Source organism: Stegostoma tigrinum, chromosome 16, assembly GCF_030684315.1.
Source record: "Stegostoma tigrinum isolate sSteTig4 chromosome 16, sSteTig4.hap1, whole genome shotgun sequence".
NCBI classification, from domain to species: domain Eukaryota; kingdom Metazoa; phylum Chordata; class Chondrichthyes; order Orectolobiformes; family Stegostomatidae; genus Stegostoma; species Stegostoma tigrinum.
Window position 1 is genome coordinate 66172186 of NC_081369.1, and position 17751 is coordinate 66189936.

At 46.1% G+C, this 17751-nt stretch overlaps 1 protein-coding gene across 2 annotated transcripts in view; it reads left to right on the forward strand.

Annotated features, from left to right (window-relative positions):
* slc7a10a (solute carrier family 7 member 10a) overlaps positions 1 to 17747 on the forward strand; it is a 46474-nt gene extending 28727 nt beyond the window's left edge. Inside the window, exons 4-11 of one of the 2 annotated variants that reach the window (XM_059651805.1) lie at positions 799 to 924; positions 1997 to 2150; positions 3522 to 3645; positions 7989 to 8092; positions 10537 to 10633; positions 10939 to 11088; positions 12207 to 12384; positions 14276 to 17747. In XM_059651805.1, the coding sequence (XP_059507788.1) occupies positions 799 to 924; positions 1997 to 2150; positions 3522 to 3645; positions 7989 to 8092; positions 10537 to 10633; positions 10939 to 11088; positions 12207 to 12384; positions 14276 to 14394 (1052 nt within the window). In that variant the 3' untranslated portion in view covers positions 14395 to 17747. Of the gene's footprint in view, positions 1 to 798; positions 925 to 1996; positions 2151 to 3521; positions 3646 to 7988; positions 8093 to 10536; positions 10634 to 10938; positions 11089 to 12206; positions 12385 to 14275 lie in introns of those variants that run through there. The other variant, XM_059651807.1, reaches the window with a different exon arrangement.
* The last annotated feature ends 4 nt before the right edge of the window (positions 17748 to 17751 follow it).

Here is a 17751-nt window from a genome sequence, read left to right on the forward strand (position 1 = left end):
CACAGGGACAGCACGGGGTTAGATACAGAGTGACACTGTCCCCATCAAACACACCCAGCACAGGGACAGCACGGGGTTAGATACAGAGTGACACTGTCCCCATCAAACACACCCAGCACAGGGACAGCACGGGGTTAGATACAGAGTGACACTGTCCCCATCAAACACACCCAGCACAGGGACAGCACGGGGTTAGATACAGAGTGACACTGTCCCCATCAAACACACCCAGCACAGGGACAGCACGGGGTTAGATACAGAGTGACACTGTCCCCATCAAACACACCCAGCACAGGGACAGCACGGGGTTAGATACAGAGTGACACTGTCCCCATCAAACACACCCAGCACAGGGACAGCACGGGGTTAGATACAGAGTGACACTGTCCCCATCAAACACACCCAGCACAGGGACAGCACGGGGTTAGATACAGAGTGACACTGTCCCCATCAAACACACCCAGCACAGGGACAGCACGGGGTTAGATACAGAGTGACACTGTCCCCATCAAACACACCCAGCACAGGGACAGCACGGGGTTAGATACAGAGTGACACTGTCCCCATCAAACACACCCAGCACAGGGACAGCACGGGGTTAGATACAGAGTGACACTGTCCCCATCAAACACACCCAGCACAGGGACAGCACGGGGTTAGATACAGAGTGACACTGTCCCCATCAAACACACCCAGCACAGGGACAGCACGGCGTCGCTGTAACCTGGGGGTAGGTGGGACTGGAAAAGACAGTGTTTGGAATTGGTGGTGTGACTCACTGTACTGGTGTTCCTGCAGTCCTGCTGACCTGGGTGAACTGTTTCCGTGTGCGGTTGGTTACCTTCGTCCAGGACCTCTTCACTGCCGGCAAGCTCCTGGCCCTCGGGCTCATTATTGTGATGGGCTTTGTGCAGATCTGTAAAGGTGAGTGACACATTGCACGAACGGGGAACTGAAATGGCACCCTATGTGATGTAGAGAATGCACATAGCTCCAACACAGTGCTAACAAGGACATAAACTACTCACACACCCCTCTCGATTCTGATTCCCACTCAAGGTGTCAGAGATATGTAAAGGAAATAGTAGCATGTGGAGTGACATGGCAAACTTTTCACTGTACTCCTGTGCTTAAGTACATGTGACAATAAAGACTGAATCGTAAATAAAGAAAATTAACTGAGATTTTTACTCACCAGTAACCATCTTCCACTGCTCCCAAAAGGCAGAATTATCCCTAGTGTGTGTGTGTGTGTGTGTATGACCTCACTAGGTTAACAATCTATACCACGACTGACGAAGGTGAGCATCCCATTTGCCTTCTGGCCCTCAGTCAGACAGACAGGATCCCACACCCACAGCATTGAAGATGCAGCTCGTTCTGGGAGTCACCGTCGCCCTCAAACTACATGAATCAATATCCTTCTGTTAATGAAAGCTAACACACTATTCGCCTTCTTAACAACTCTATCCCCCTGGGTGGCAGCTTTCAGGGAACTGTGGACATGAATCCCAAGATCCCTCTGCTCCTCCACACTGCCAAGAATCTTTCCATTAACCCGGTATTCTGCTTTCAAGTTTGTCCTTCCAAAATGAATCACCTCACACTTTTCAGGGTTAAATTCCATCTGCCACTTTTCAGCCCAGCTCCGCAGCCTATCAATGTCCCTTTGTAACCTAGAACAGCCCTCCGCACTGTCCACAACTCAACCCACCTTCGTATTGTCCACGAACTTACTAACACACCCTTCCGCTCCTACATCCAAATCCACGCGGAAGATGTGTTTGTTACGGTGTTGGTCGGGGTGGGGGGTGGTGTGAAGGAGCAGGTGGAACAGAACCTGATTGTCTGAAACACACTTTGGGGCAATCTGTGAATGTGAAAGATGCTATCTAAATTTATCTTCCTTATCTTACTGCCTGCACGTTATAGTGTGTTATTGGCTGTGAATGTGTCCTTTGTACATAACCCACAGACTGAATTCTCTCCTTTCCAGGTCATTATGAATTTCTAAAGCCCAGTAATGCGTTTGACATTCAGACAGCTCCTGAAGTTGGCCACATTGCGCTCGCTTTCCTCCAGGGCTCCTTCTCCTATAGTGGTTGGAACTTTCTGAATTACGTCACCGAGGAGCTAGTGGACCCATGCAGGTAACGGGTTCTGTGAGCTTTCAAACAAGTGCCCAGCTCAGTCCTGCCAATTACCATCATGTACAATGGGGGCCAGTGGCAATCGGACTGCCCGCTCACTCTTCGCTCCTGACTGATGGAGTTTTAGGGTGGATTAGATATTACTGGATCTCCCTCCCGAACAGCACCGTGGGTGTACCTAGGCCATTCTGCCCATTGAGCCAGTCCTGCCTTTCAATACCATCATGGCTGGTCGAACACTTCAATACCATTTACCCACCCCATTCCCATAATCCTGTTCCCCACTGGGAATCAGAAATCAATCAATCTCAACCTTAAACAAACTCCAAAACGATCTTCCACAGCCCTTTGTGTTCGAGAGTTCCAAACAGTCACGTCCCTCTCAGTAAAATAATTTCTTTTGTCCAAGTCTACCTGAAAATATTCCCCTCACTACACACATTCCTGCTTAATTTAGTGTACCTGCCCACAGTAACCTATCATTATCTCTCTAAACTCGACAGATCCCTCCCTCAACCTGCCTTTCCACCTAATCATTGTACATAGAACATAGAACATAGAAAAGTACAGCACAGTACAGGCCCTTTGGCCCACGATGTTGTGCCATGGAATAATCCTAATCCAGAAATAAAATAACCTAACCTACACTCCCCTCAATTCACTGCTGTCCATGTGCATGTCCAGCAGTCGCTTAAGCGTCACTAATTGACTCCGCTTCCACGACTTCCACTGGTAAACTATTCCATGCGCTCACAACTCTCTGGGTGAAGAACCTCCCTCTGACGTCTCCTCTATACCTTCCTCCTAACACCTTTAAAACTATGACCCCTCGTGGCAGTCAATCCTGCCCTGGGGAAAAGTCTCTGGCTATCGACTCTATCCATGCCTCTCATTACCTTGTGCAGCTCGATCAGGTCACCTCTCTTCCTCCTTCTCTCCAGACAGAAAAGTCCAAGCTCAGTTAACCTCTCCTCGTAAGACAAGCCCTCCAGTCCAGGCAGCATCCTGGTAAACCTCCTTTGCACCCTCTCCAAAGCCTCCACATCTTTCCTATAATAGGGCGACCAGAACTGGACACAATATTCCAAGTGTGGTCTCACCAGGGTTTTGTAGAGCTGCAGCATAACCTTGCGGCTCTTAAACTCGATCTTCCAACCTGTTAACATTGAAGAAACATTCTGCACGCCAGTTTCTCCTTTGGAAGTGCATAACTTTGTATTTTCCCACTTTATATTCCATGTTTCCATGCTCTCACCCACACATTGAGCCTGTCCCAATCCTCCTGAAGCCACTTTACATCTTCCTGACAACACACATCCTCATGGTCTTGACATTCCGGATGTTGTAATCCCAAACTGTTCTTCTTTTCAGGAATATTCCTCGTGCCATCTTCATCTCCATCCCCCTGGTGACCTTTGTTTATGTGTTCTCCAACGTTGCATATGTCACCGCAATGAGCCCTCAGGAGCTGTTACACTCTGGCGCTGTGGCAGTGGTGAGTGAAGCCTGTCGATTAGTTGGGTTTTCTGACCAGCCCTATGTTACCAAGTGAGGAGGGAGCAAGGATTTCTCTCTTGATGGTGAGGAGCTCCTCAAGCTCCATTTATTACCAGAAGGGTTACAGATCTCAGGTCTCTCCCACACCCTGGATCCAATCAGAGAGCATCTTGCAAAAAGCTTTTATTATTCCACCCTAACTCATTAACTACTGGACCAATTAGTCATTTAGAAAATTTAGCATTGTCAACCACACTGCTGTGGGACTGGAGTCACATGTAGACCAGGCAGGTAAGCACAGTATGTTGCCTTCCCTCAGGCAATCAATCACTGAATGGTCACTGTTACTGAGGCTAGCTTTCAATACTATATTTATCCATTAAATTTAAAAGGGCTGTGGTAGGATTTAAACTCATGTCCTGAGCTCATTCACCTGGTCCCTGGATTCTTGGCCTAGTGACAATCCCACAATCACTCTGCACCTTTATAAAAGTCTGGCTAGGTCCCAGCTGGAATATTGCGCCTAGTTCAGGTCACTGCGCTTCAGGAAAGATGTGAGGCTCTTCGAGAGGGTGGGGTGGAGATTTAGCAGGATGGTTCCAGGGATGAGGGATTTTAGTGACAAGGTTCAGTTGGAGAAGCTGGCGTTGTTCTCCTGGGAGTGCAGGAGGTTGGAGGGAGATGTGATAGAGGTGTACAAGGCAATGGGAGGTTTGGATAAAGGCGACAAGGAGAGACCATTCCCATTGGCTGAGGACACAGGGACGGGGGCATTTGATTTAAGGTGCTGGATAAGGGTGTGAGGAAGAGCATTTCTAAACTTTGCTAACAAGACACAGGAAGTCAGAGTTTTCTCTCTTTGTCAGTAGGAGTGGAACACAAGGAAACACAACTTTAGAAAGGGAGCACCATCACAGATACCAGTCTAACAGCTGTAACTCTCTGACCCTCAGCATGGGCTCTTAATACAGAAAACAGTCAGAATTATCTCACGGAGAGCTTTCTTTGTGCTCTCAGCTCCTTACTCACCGCTCAAAACTATTTTGTTTAACCTTTTTGACTTCAGTATAGGGTTACCCAGTGGTTTGCTCAAATTCTGAAAACTTTATGTATACAACCAGGGCAGTGACTACTGCACAGCTGTTACAGATTTCATCCCATTGTCATAATAGACAACACCCACTGTCCTACCCTCATCTATCCTGTTGGTTACCTCTTTGGAAAACTCTAAAAGATTTGTCATATGTGATTTCCTGCGTACAAATCCACACTGACTATCCCTAATCAGACCTTGACTATCCAAATGTAGATTGATCCTGTCCCTCAGTCTCCTCTCCTATAATGTGCCTATCACTGACGTTAGGCTCAATGGCCTGTAATTCCCTGGCTGGTCTTTGCTCTCTTTCTTAAACAATGAAACAACATTAGCCACCCTCCAGTTTTCCAGAACTTCAGCAGTGGCTGAAGGTGAAGGAAAAATTTCTGCCAGGGCCTCTGCAATGTCTTCCCGAGCCTCCCACAACATCCGAGGACGGACTTGTTCAGGACCAGGGGATTTATCCACCTAAATGTGGTTAAAGGCTGCAGACACCTCCTCTCTGGCAATGTGTATGCGATCCAAAACATCCCCACTCATTAGCCTCATCTCCTTAGCATCCATAATTCTGTCCTCAATAAATAGTGAGGAGAAATATTCACTAAAAATCCCTCCCCATCTCCTTTCGGTTGGGCCAGTACAAGCTGAAACATTTGCTGTCTGGATTGCAAATTATGACTGAGTTTCTCCTGACCAGAGCCTGCATTAGCTTTTCATATCTCCTGTTTCAATTCCAGCATTTAAGATAATACTCAGCTTCCATCATTTTAAACCTCTCGTGTGTTTCTAACTCTAATTTTCTCATTTCCATCCTTTTTGTTTCTATTTCTCTTTCGCTCTGTCTATACATTCTTTGTTATTTTCTTCCCTTCGGTGTTCTATCACTAGATTTCTTAATTCCCTTAAGTTCAAGAGCTTTAAACTCAGTTGAATATCACCAGACTCTGAAGTTTCAATACCCAAAGTGTCTGACTTCTTCTGGATTTCCTTTAAACACACATTCCACGCTATCTCAGTCCAATGCTACCCTCCAGTTTACCCACTAAGTCAATCAACCTGCTTCTGAAACACCTTTGAAGATGTCCAGGGAGAGCTCTGCCACCTGCAGAAAGCTCTTGGCTGGTTCCAGTGGTGCTCCCTTCACCTGACTTTTACCAAAACAAGCCGAATGCTTGTTGCTTATGTTTCAAATCCTAGCCTGGACCGGCTCCAAACTTTGTGACATATCACTGGGCTAGCGCCCTGGAAACTACATCACAAAACACACAAACATTCTTAAATTCCAGGTGCTAATAACTGCTGAAGTAATTTATTAAGAATTAACAAGGATGAAGTGTGGCCCTGGAAACAGTCATACTGCTACATTTTAGTCTATGCAAAGTTAATGAGTTTTAAATTCCCCAATTTACCTAATTTTTGCACCAAAGGTGACAGAAAGCAGAGACCAAATCTCTGTACTTAATAATCACTATTTATTAAATAGTGGGGACATCAGTTGTAGCTTGGTGGGTAGCATTCCTATCCCCCCACCCCGGGTTCGATTCCAGCTTCAGGTGACCGTCTGTGTGGAGTTTGCACATTCTCCCTGTGTCTGCGTGGGTTTCCTCCGGGTGCTCCAGTTTCCTCCCACAGTCCAAAGATGTGCAGGCTAGGTGGATTGGCCATGCTAAATTGCCTGTGGTGATCATGGTTGAGCAGGCTCAGTGGGTAAGCCATGGGAAATGCAGGGTTTCAAGGATAGTTTGGTGTGTGGGCCTGGGTGGAATACACTTCAGAGGGTCAGTATGGACTTGATGGGCTGAATGGCCTGTTTCCACGCTGTAGGGTTGCTACGATTCGAGAAGTAAATAGACTCGAGCTAGAAATAAACAATTATAAACCATCAGCATATAACAGCATGAATCAAACTTTAACTCCTTTAGAAACTCTCCCTGATACACAGTCAGAGAAATGTGACAAGTTGAAAAAACATGAACATGGAGCATGAGAAAACAGCTCAGGAATCCTTGTTCTGGAGAGCCACTGAGCTGGATCTTGCTGAATGGGTGGTTTCTTATTGTTCTGAATACTTTCACTAGTTTGTAGGAGGTACAGGGTGGCTCATTCATTCGCAGAAGTTTTCTGATTAAAGGTCCCACAGTTTGTAGCAGGCATTGAAGGAAAAATAAAATGGTTCCCTCAGGTTTATAGTGGCTTTTGCTGCAGAGAACAGAGAGACCGATCCTGCGCTGGTGGAGTTTCAGTCACTTCTCTGTATCTTGTTCCTGTGCCCAAGCTATCCAGTGACCTAAGGACAAAGCAAACAGGCAAAAGACTTTCCCATCAGTTACTAGTCACTGGTCCACAGACCAATCAACTTCTTATACCAGCCATAGCTCCATCTGTAAACCGTTTGGCTCCAGTCTATCAGCAAAGCTAACCTTCATTATACAGCTCTTTGTACAATGCTCACCGTGACGGTCGGGGGACTCACTTTACAAACCGTGCTGCGGCAGTTCTTTCTCATTTCAGTCCACAATTTCAAAAGGCATGAAAATAAACAGTCACAGTTTTTACAGTTCTCTGTGCAGTGCCAATGGCCACTCAGCCCTGACCTTTAAATCCTGTCAGAACCCTATAGGTTTCAATGACGTCGCCCTGTGGTCTTCAAAAACCCCAGAGAATATCCAGTGTATTTCCTCAGCTTCTGAACACGGGGCAGCATCTTCATCCCGTTAACCAATCCACTGAAACCTCACCGTCTCACCTCCAATGCATTCTTACAAATAGCCATACGTAGAATTTGGGCATCATGGGCTCGGCATTTAGTACCCTGCTCTCATTGTTCTGGAAAAGAAGGATTTGAATTAGCACTGGAGGGAAATAAACCTATGGGGTAATGGGGATCTAGTGGGGAGAGAGTTCTGACTGGCTTGCCCTACGGGGAGCTAGTATGTATATAATGGGCTGAATGGCCTCCTTCTGTGTTCTAATGGCTGTAGCTATATGATAAAGAGCAGGGGTGTTGTTGCTAGGGGTTTGGCCAATAACATACCCTCAAATAACATCTCTAACAAATGGCCTCTCAGTTATTGTCACAGAGCTGCTTGTGGGATCCTGCTGTGCACACACTGCTGCTGTATTTGCTTTACAACATCAATGGCTACATTTCAGCCAACTATTCAAACAGTGTGATGCATTCTGGGACATCCCTGGGGCTGTGAAAGTTGCTAAATGAATGTAACACCTTCTTTTTGTTCTGCCAGACCTTTGGTGAGAAGCTGCTGGGATCGATGCCATGGATCATGCCATTCTCCGTTGCCCTGTCAACATTCGGGGGAATCAATGGATACCTGTTCACATCATCCAGGTCTCTCCACTCCAGACTCGGTGCTGCCAAACCTCTGGTTCCTGACCCACTGAGTCCCCAAGCCCAGGCCTGTCCTGAAGCTGAGTTTCTGGGTGGTTACCAGGAGGAAGGACCTTGGGATAATGGTGGACACGGGGTGGGGGGGTTAGTGAGGAGTGTGTGTGTGTGTGTGTGTGTGTGTATGTATATGTGTATGTGTGCGCACGTGTGTGTACATGTGAGTGTGCGCGTATGTGAGTGTGCGCGTATGTGAGTGTGCGCGTATGTGAGTGTGCGCGTATGTGAGTGTGCGCGTATGTGAGTGTGCGCGTATGTGAGTGTGCGCGTATGTGAGTGTGCGCGTATGTGAGTGTGCGCGTATGTGAGTGTGCGCGTATGTGAGTGTGCGCGTATGTGAGTGTGCGCGTATGTGAGTGTGCGCGTATGTGAGTGTGCGCGTATGTGAGTGTATATATGTGTGCGTGTGTGTATGTATATATGTGTGTGTATATCCATGTGTATGCATGTGTGTATCTGTGTGTGTGCATGTGTGCGCGCGCGTGTGCGCATGTGCATGTGTGTATATCCATGTGTATGCATGTGTGTATCTGTGTGTGCGCGCACGTGTGTGTGCATGTGTATATCCATGTGTATGCATGTGTGTATCTGTGTGTGTGTGTGTGTGTGCGAGAGTGTGTCTGAGAGCTTTCACGTCTTGTCAAAGGCTAACTGTTCGACATGCAGAATACAGTCATTGTATTGGATGGTAAGAAGTCTATCTGCTCTCCGACTGGCTGGTGGGACACTGGGCAGCATGAGAATAGACCAATAGCAGGACACTAGGAAAAGAGTGGTCAGGTGACATCGAACTTGGGCCAGCTCAATGGCAGCATAGAACAAGGTGCAACATGGCTATATGTCCCCCGTCCACACTCACAGCCTCCAGCCCTCAAAACACAGCCAATAGGAGCAGGAGGAGGCCATTCAGCCCCTTTGAGACTGCTCCTTTTTTTGTTGTTTCACAGGATCTAGGCATCAATGGCTAGGCCTGCATTTATTGCCCCATCCCTAAAAGTTAAGAGTCTTGGGTCTGGAGTCACATGTAGGCCAGACCAGGAAAGGATGGCAGCTTTCTTCCCTAAAGGGCATTAGTGAACCAGATGGGCTTTTCCTAACAATCAGCGATGGATTCATGGTCATCGTTAGATTCTTAATTCCACACATTATTGAACTGAAACCAGGACCCCAGATTATTATCAAGTTGCTGGGTTCACAGGCTGGCAGTAATACCACTAAGCCATCATCAACACTCTCAATACAATCCTGGCTGATCTGGACCTTCAGAGCCACTTTCCCGATGTCCCTCCGTTCCCCAAGATCCCAGCCTTAAAAATACTCAGCGATGCAGTATTCACAACTGCCTGGGACCAAGAGAATTCCAAATATTCACAGCCCTCTGAGGAAAGACATTTCTCCTCATGTCAGCCCTAAATGATCAGCCTGTTTTCTGAGAGCTCCTGGATACGCTGAGATGCTCAGTCCTGACCTTTAAACCCTGTCAGAACCTGTAAGTTTCCATGAGATCACCTTCAGTCTTCTAAACCCCAGAAACTTCACTATCTCCCCTCCGATTATTCCTTCAGTACGGAAACTAAAACTGTACACAGTCTTCCAGATGTGCTGTTAGCATCGCCCTTTATAAATGTTGCCCGACTTCCTCATTCTTGTACAGAGCCCTGAATCCTAGCTTTCTGCTTTCTTTGTACAAGTTCACACAAATCCCTCTGAGTAACAATATTTCAGATTTCAAGGGGCCTTGGGTTTGGAAGGTGCTGTCTGAGGATCTTTGGCGAATTTCTGCAGTGCATCTTGTAGATGGTACACACTGCTGCTACTGAGTGTGGGTGGTGGAGGGAGTGAATGCTTGTCGATGTGGTGACAAACGGGAGCTGCTTTGTATTTTTCATAAGCATCCTGGGAGTATTTGATGGGTAACCGTGTAGAGGAAGCTTTACTCTGTATCTAACCCTGTCTCAGGAGTGTTTCATGAGGGATAGTGTAAAGGGAGCTTTACTCTGTATCTAACCCCATGCTGTCCCTGTCCCAGATGGTATTTGATGGGGACAGTGTAAAGGGAGCTTTACTCTCTATCTAACCCAATGCTGTCCCTGGGAGTGTTTGATGGGGACAGTGTAAAGGGAACTTTACTCTGTATCTAACCCCATGCTGTCCCTGTCCCAGATGGTATTTGATGGGGACAGTGTAAAGGGAGCTTCACTCTCTATCTAACCCAATGCTGTCCCTGGGAGTGTTTGATGGGAACAGTGTACAGGAAGCTTTACTCTGTATCTAACCCCATGCTGTCCCTGTCCTGGGGGTGTTTGATGGGGACAGTGTAGAAGATGCTTTACTCTCTATCTAACCTGTTCTGAAGCAGGCTGTTTCACTGGGGATTTGTTTTTCAGACTGTGTTACGCAGGAGCTCGTGAGGGTCACTTGCCGAGCCTGCTGGCGATGATTCACATGAAACGGTGCACCCCCATCCCAGCTCTTCTCTGCTCCGTAAGATCATGTTCCTCAGTTACAGGCAAATCTGAATCTCCAACACGACCCAGAATGTGGCAGACACAGGCCAACAAACACAATAACACACAGCACCCTCAGATCACAGGCAAATGGTCAGCTTTCTATCAGTACATCGTGGTGTTTGCTCAGTCAAGGACTGGGATTGACAGACTGATAATTCAGGCAAATACACTAACCATGAGGGAGCGCCGCCCTGTCGGAGGGTCAGCGCAGAGGGGTCGGTGTGTGTCGCATGTGGTCTATCTCTGGTGCTTTCACTGTATCTCTGTTTGACCCTGTAGTGTGCCACCTCCCTATTGATGCTGATCATTGCGGATATCTACACTCTCATCAATTACGTGGTGTTCATTAACTATTTGTGCTATGGGGTTACTGTCACTGCCGTCCTCATCCTTCGCTGGAGAAAGCCAAACATTTCACGACCCATTAAGGTAGGTGAGGGACACGTGGCCTGGTGTTTTCCATTTCACATCTCTTGATCCTGATTCATTTTTCTTTCTCTCCACCTTTCACATGTCCCCCATCCTGTCTCTCTCTCCTTCTCCCAGTATCTCACTGTGTCCGAAACATGTCTACTGCCACAGCGACTGTTTCTAACTAATTATTTTCCAACACACTAACTCTGCCAACCTAACTGTCCAGCTCGGACCCAGATTTCCAGGAGACATGGACAGCCGTGGCACAACTGAGACCATTCAGCCCATTCTCTGTCTCTGTTGCCCCCAGTGGCTGACTGGTGATAGAGGAAAATCTCAGTGAAGACAGTTCCCCCTGAGTCCGGATGTACTCGTGGTACTGGCTCTGTGCCTTAGTGTAGCTGACACTCACAAATGCATGAATTAAGAACAGGAGTAGGCCACTTGGCCCCTCTGTCTCTGTTGCACCATTCAGTCATATCACAACTTACCTAATAACTGCACTTTCCTGTCCAGTGCTAACAGTCAACCTGATACACATGGATGAGGGCACCCAGATCCGTCTGCATTCCAGAAAACTGCAACTGCTCCCCAGTCTTGTATCAAATCCCAAAATAATCCCACTGCCCCACTCTCTCCCCATAGCCCTGTTTCAATCCCATATTAATCCCACTACCCTGTTCTTTCTCTGTAGCCCTGTACTAATTCCATACACCTTGTCTTGTCCAATATGTTCCTGTCCTGAACCTGAACTCAGTTTTGTTCACCTACAGAATTACCGTAAGCCTACAGTGTAGCAACACCTGGAGTTTTTATATGTAAACATATTTCCACATCCACCCATGGTCCCAGCCTCACCAACTCCCAACCTCTTGAACATTCCCAGTCCCCAAACCCAATTTGTGTGAGGTCCCGAACTCTGCAGTTCCTTCCTAACTCTCTGCCCCTTTAAAATGATCCTCAGAACCCAAAGTGTCTCCTTTCCAGGTCCTCCCCTAACATCTCCTGCTATGACTGAGTACTAAATGTGGCATATCTTGGGCTGTCACTATATAAACATGATATCGCCTGACTCCACCAAGCTGTATGTGGAGCTGCAGTGACTCTGATTTCAGTCTCCGTTCTCACTGCAGGTACACCTTCTGTTCCCAGTTGCTTACCTGATGTTTTGGGCGTTCCTGCTGGTCTTCAGTTTCTACTCTGAGCCTGTGGTGTGCGGCACTGCCCTTGTCATCATATTGACCGGTGTTCCCGTCTATCTGCTCGGAATCCAATGGAACAAGAAGCCAAAGTATTTCAACGATATGATTGGTGAGACTGGAGCAGGAAATAACACAAACTGGAACCTTTGTCAATTTGAGGATGTGGGTAAAACTGGAGAGTGAGAGAAATGATGGTGTATGTTATCAACAGCAGAAAGAATTTAAAGCAGCTTGGGAATATGGTCTATCAATCAGAAGAATACCTGACATGTTGGATTAAGTGCATTCTGCAGGAGCAGGGGTCACTCTGGGGTTAGTACAGGCCCAGGTTACAACAGCACTGATTCTTACTGTTACCCCATGCATCACAGCTCACAAATCTGTAAATGACTCGTCCGTTTATATTCTCCATTTTCTTTTTGTAACCAATCCTTAATCAGTTTGAAAATATTACTTCAAGCTCACGAGGCCTAATTTTGTATACAGTGACAAGCTCTGGATACAATGACAGTGAGGCAACAGTACTATCACTGGGCTGGTAACCCAGAGGCCCAGGGTAATGCTCCCAACGTGGAAATCTGAAATCAATAAAATTCTGGAAATAAAAGCTATTCTAATGGAAACGATTAGGTTCACTAATGTCCTTTTAGTGAAGGAATCTGCCTTAACCTGGTCTGGCCTACATGTGACTTCAGACTCTGAACAGCAGTCTGAGAAATAACTGCTGGTCTAACCAAAGACATCCACATCCCATAAATGAACTTGAAGCTATACCTGTCAGGAGTGATTTTTCCTTCTTTTAATCCAACATATAGGCTCTTTCCTTCTGGAAATGATTGAGAGAAGATTTGATAAATGTTTTTAAGTTTTGTGATGTAGACGTAGAGAGGTTGTTTCCACCTGCAGGTGAAACCAGTTCTAGAACCATAAATATACAAACATGGAATAGGTAATATTATTCCCAATCAGGAATTCTAGAGAAACAGAGAGAGGAGAGAACAAGGAGATAGCGAGTTTTGAGAAGATTTGTAGCTCAGGTTGAGGTTCTGGATGTAAGTTTGCTCACTGAGCTGGAAGGTTCGTTTTCATTCATTTCATGAAAATGAACCTTCCAGCTCAGCGCGCAAACTTACATCCAGAACAGGGAGATGTTGGGGGGAATAGCACAAAGGGTATTTAAGGGGAAGCTGGTTAAATAGGTGAGAGAGGAATTTAAGGAAACACTGATAGGAAAAGATTAATTTAAATTTTGACACTGAGATTGATACAATTTGTCCAGCTTTTCATGTTTTTATTTCAGATTTCCAGCATCCACAGTATTTTGCTTTTATTTGACTGATTTTTTATTGATTAAGAGAAATGGAGAGGTGCAAAGCAACTGCGATCTAATTCAATGAGAGGACAAGCTTGTGGGACTGAATGGCCTCCAGTTTCCCCTCATGTTAGTGAGTGAAGTGCTTCCTGATTTCACTCCTGAACAGCCTGGCTAACCCTAACCCTCCCCTAGCCCACTGTTCTGGATTAGTCCCAATCAAACGATCCTGAATCCCTTTCCACCCAAACCAAATCCTCAGTCAAGGAAATACCAGGAAGGGGCAAATAATGGGAGATTTTTAGAGGCTCTGGTCCAACTCAGTCTGATACCATGACCGATGCCGATGAGAAATTTCAGCTTCCCAGTTCTCCCTAGGTTTACCCCGACCTTAAACACAGTTGGCTTTTATTTTAAGAAGCTGTGCTGCAACTAAATTGGGTTTTGGATAGACCATGCCTGGAAAATGGTGTAGATTTGGTCCTTATACAAAAGGAGGGACAGATCTGTCTTTTGAGGAGTACTCCACAGGTTCCTCCCCTGGTTCCAGTGATGGTGAGGGCTGTCCTTTTATGAGAGACAAAGTTTAAAAAACTGAGGAGTTTGCATTAAAATATGTAGATGGAGGCAGTTTCTCTGAGCTATGCTTATTATACAGCCATCCAGTTGATGTCCTCTTCTCTTACAGAATCTATGACGCATTATGGACAGAAATTCTGTTTTGTTGTTTTCCCACAAGAGGAGACTCCAGAAGAGAACGGCCAGCCTCCAACCTTGAATACAAACAGAAAATCCCAGGATGTGTAGCTCACCCTGAGCTTTGACTGTGCCTCAGAACCGTACCAACCAGCTGTTCACCGAGCTGTGACCAACAAGGGCAGTGGGAAAGGTTTTGCCAAAACAAAAAGGGGAAAAAAACATGGCTGGCAAAGGGAGAAGTTCTGACATTTTCTGTTTTGGGTAAAGTGATAGAGTTCAGTAGATCTTATGGGAAGTCTGTCTAACCACCCGAAGAAAGCTGGAGCCTCTGAGACCAAGTGAGCAGATCTGACAAGCTCTGATTGGGATCGATACAATCCACCTTCTGCCTGAGTGACAGACCTGATCCGAGCTTCAATCACTGTTAACATTACGGAGTAGCCAATTCAGTTCAAGCCCAGCTACTTTTCCAGTGTCAGTAACCAGGAAAGTACAACTTGGCGTACTGTTAGTTAACTGTATGTTAATTCTCTATGTATTGCACTCTCTACCCCAACTTTCCCTGACCTGCTGAACACTCCACTGCTCACTGCTGTTTATTCTGCATCATCTCCCACTCCACAGTCTCTCACTGCGGGAGCTCTCTTCGCACCTGACCCAGTGATCCGGATTAGGCCCCACCCATTAATCTGGATTAGCTCTAATCCAGACATCAGGATTAGCCCTAATCCAGTCATCAGGATTAGCCCTGACCCAGCAATCGGGTCTCACTCTGACCGACTCAGTATTCCAAATTATTCTTGATCCAATGATCCGAACTGCAGTGCCAGCCGTTTCATACTTAGCCCACAGGCTGCCAGCTGGTGCTGTTTTACCACAAGCTGTGTTTCTGAATCCAGCTTTTCCCAGCACTGCGTCCAGTGGGAATTTCTGCTCATGAGGAAGTCCCAAAAAGGACTGGACTGGAAGGACAGGCTTCATGGTCACAATGGCACACTGCTGTCCTGAGTCTACTTCCCTATCCTTACCCTACACTACCTTCTGCTGATTGCAGCTGAGAATTGTGCAAAAGATTGAGGAATAGGATCAGAATGAAATGCTGAATCCTCAACCACTCACTGCTGATTCCCACCACAGCCTTAAGTTCCTTTCACCAGGGGGTGGCAGTAGTGTCACTAATTGTGAAGCAGGAGGACTTTGAGGACAGACTTTGATTTGATGCCTTAAAGTCCTTCCGTTCTTGAAGTTTATTCCTTTCCTAATAACTTAACGTGGATTTTTTTAAATGAGTTTTTAATGAACCTGTTACACTGAATAGTCAAGGCGCACAATGTCTCCTTTTGTGAAAAGCTCAGGTAAACTAGAGAAGTTCACACGTATTGAACAACTGAGAAACTGTTTTCACAACCAAGGGCAAAACATAACTGCATTCTCAACGTGTGCCACTCACTCAGCAAGACCCTAACCCTGATTCTAGACCAGTTACAGCTCAGTGGGAATCTCATCAAAAAGACAGAAACATTTGTGGTATCAGGTATTATTTCAGTGATTTCACCACAAGATCCAGAGATGTGCAGTGCATTACAGAGGGAGCACCGTGCTGAGGGAGCGGGCACCGTCGGCGCCGTCAGCGCCGAGGGAGCGGGCACCGTCGGGTCAGTGCTGAGGGAGTGGGCTCTGTCGTCGGGTCAGTGCTGAGGGAGCACTGTGCTGATGGAGTGCTGCACCATCATAGGGTCAGTACTGAGAGAGGGCCACACTGTAATTCAGAGACACAACTGTCTTTGTCAGTTCTGCACCTCACTACTAAAGAATCATATGTACCCCAGTGCTTTACAGCGACAGACCCGTCCCCACCGGTACTGTACCCCAGTGCTTTACAGCAACAGACCCGTCCCCACCGGTACTGTACCCCAGTGTTACAGTGGCATCCTACCAGGAGTGTGACCCAAGCATTGTACAGCAATAAACCTGTTCCTAGCAATTAAGCTGAAAATGCTTTTTCCAAACAATCTGTCTTTGCATGGAGTGAACCAACTATGCAATCAGTAGCTGTTTTCATAATTCAATTTGACATGGTGATAGTTTCACACCCATTCTTGCACATAATTGAAATCCAAACGACAATGCATTCACTCCACAGGGCAAACAGCTTGTCGGAGCTTTGACGGACTAGAGTATTTTAATGTGAAGTTATGTGCCTGCACACATCCAACATTTTGGTAGAAATGTACAGCAGACGTGCGAATTTCAGCTTTGGAAAGTAGACTCGAATCACACTATAACGGAATAGAGTTTGATTCAATCCCCAACCTCCCACTCCACTTCCACAGACAGCACATTCCTGAATGCAGTCAGCAGTTCCCATGTAAGCGAACTTTCACTGAGGGTGGAGTTTTACTCCCCAGGATCATAACGACACATTTTAACCTTCTAATACAAACTGCTACAAAACAGGATTGCAATTTGTTACTCTGTTTGGTTTGCACATTTAATCGGCTCTATCCCCAGTTTTAATCAAATCAGAGGATAATCACAAGAAAAAAAAAAGAGAGAATGGGCAGGGGCAATAAGAAACCACAGACAACGGGGTGCTCAGTGGCCCACAGTGGACAGAAGAAATTTACAGTGCAAACAGAGAGGGGAAAGCAATAGAAAAGAGAAGTATCAGGAGAGAGAAGAAAAAGAGGGAGTGAGAGAGAATGAAGAGACAGAAAGGGGGAGAGGGAGAATGAAATAAGAGTAAGAAAGAAAATTGTAAACTGCAGACAGATAGGAAACAGGAGAGAGGAGCAGTGAGACAGGCAGTCAATGACACAAACTGCACAGACACATGCAGATTGGGAAGGCCAAGAAAGACGGAGCCAGAAACCAATGGATAGATAAAGTGTATAGAGAAGCCAGAAGGTGGAACAAAAACTGAAAGACAGTTGCAATAATCAGACCCTCTACAAATTCTAGCCTCAAATCTGCCTGTTGAGAGTCTGGAATAGCTTATGACGGTGAGAAGTTGTCCAGATTTTTTGTGTAGACATTCTGCAGAAGCTTCCGACTATTTCCTGGAAGCAGGTATTACAGGACTGAAACCAAGGTACCATCTGCAGTGTTAAGAGTCATATTGCTGTGTATTCATGTCAACTCCTGAGATTCATTGGCACTCTTCAGGGATGATGGATTCAACTGTATAAATAGGTCATTTCAAAGTCTCATCAACATTTAGAGCCATGTACTGAGCCATACAATGGCTAAAATGCTTTAAATAACATTGATGACACAACAAATGTTACGTGATTGTAAATGCAACTGGAGCTCCAATTAAGGACACTGCTGAATCCCGCACAACCTCCATGATAATGCGTTACATTCATAAGCAGCTTCAGTGATATGTGGTTCTCCTTTTTTTTTGGTTGTTGGAGAAGGAAACAACTGTTTTAAAAAATACTGTAGCAATAAAAATATCAGAAA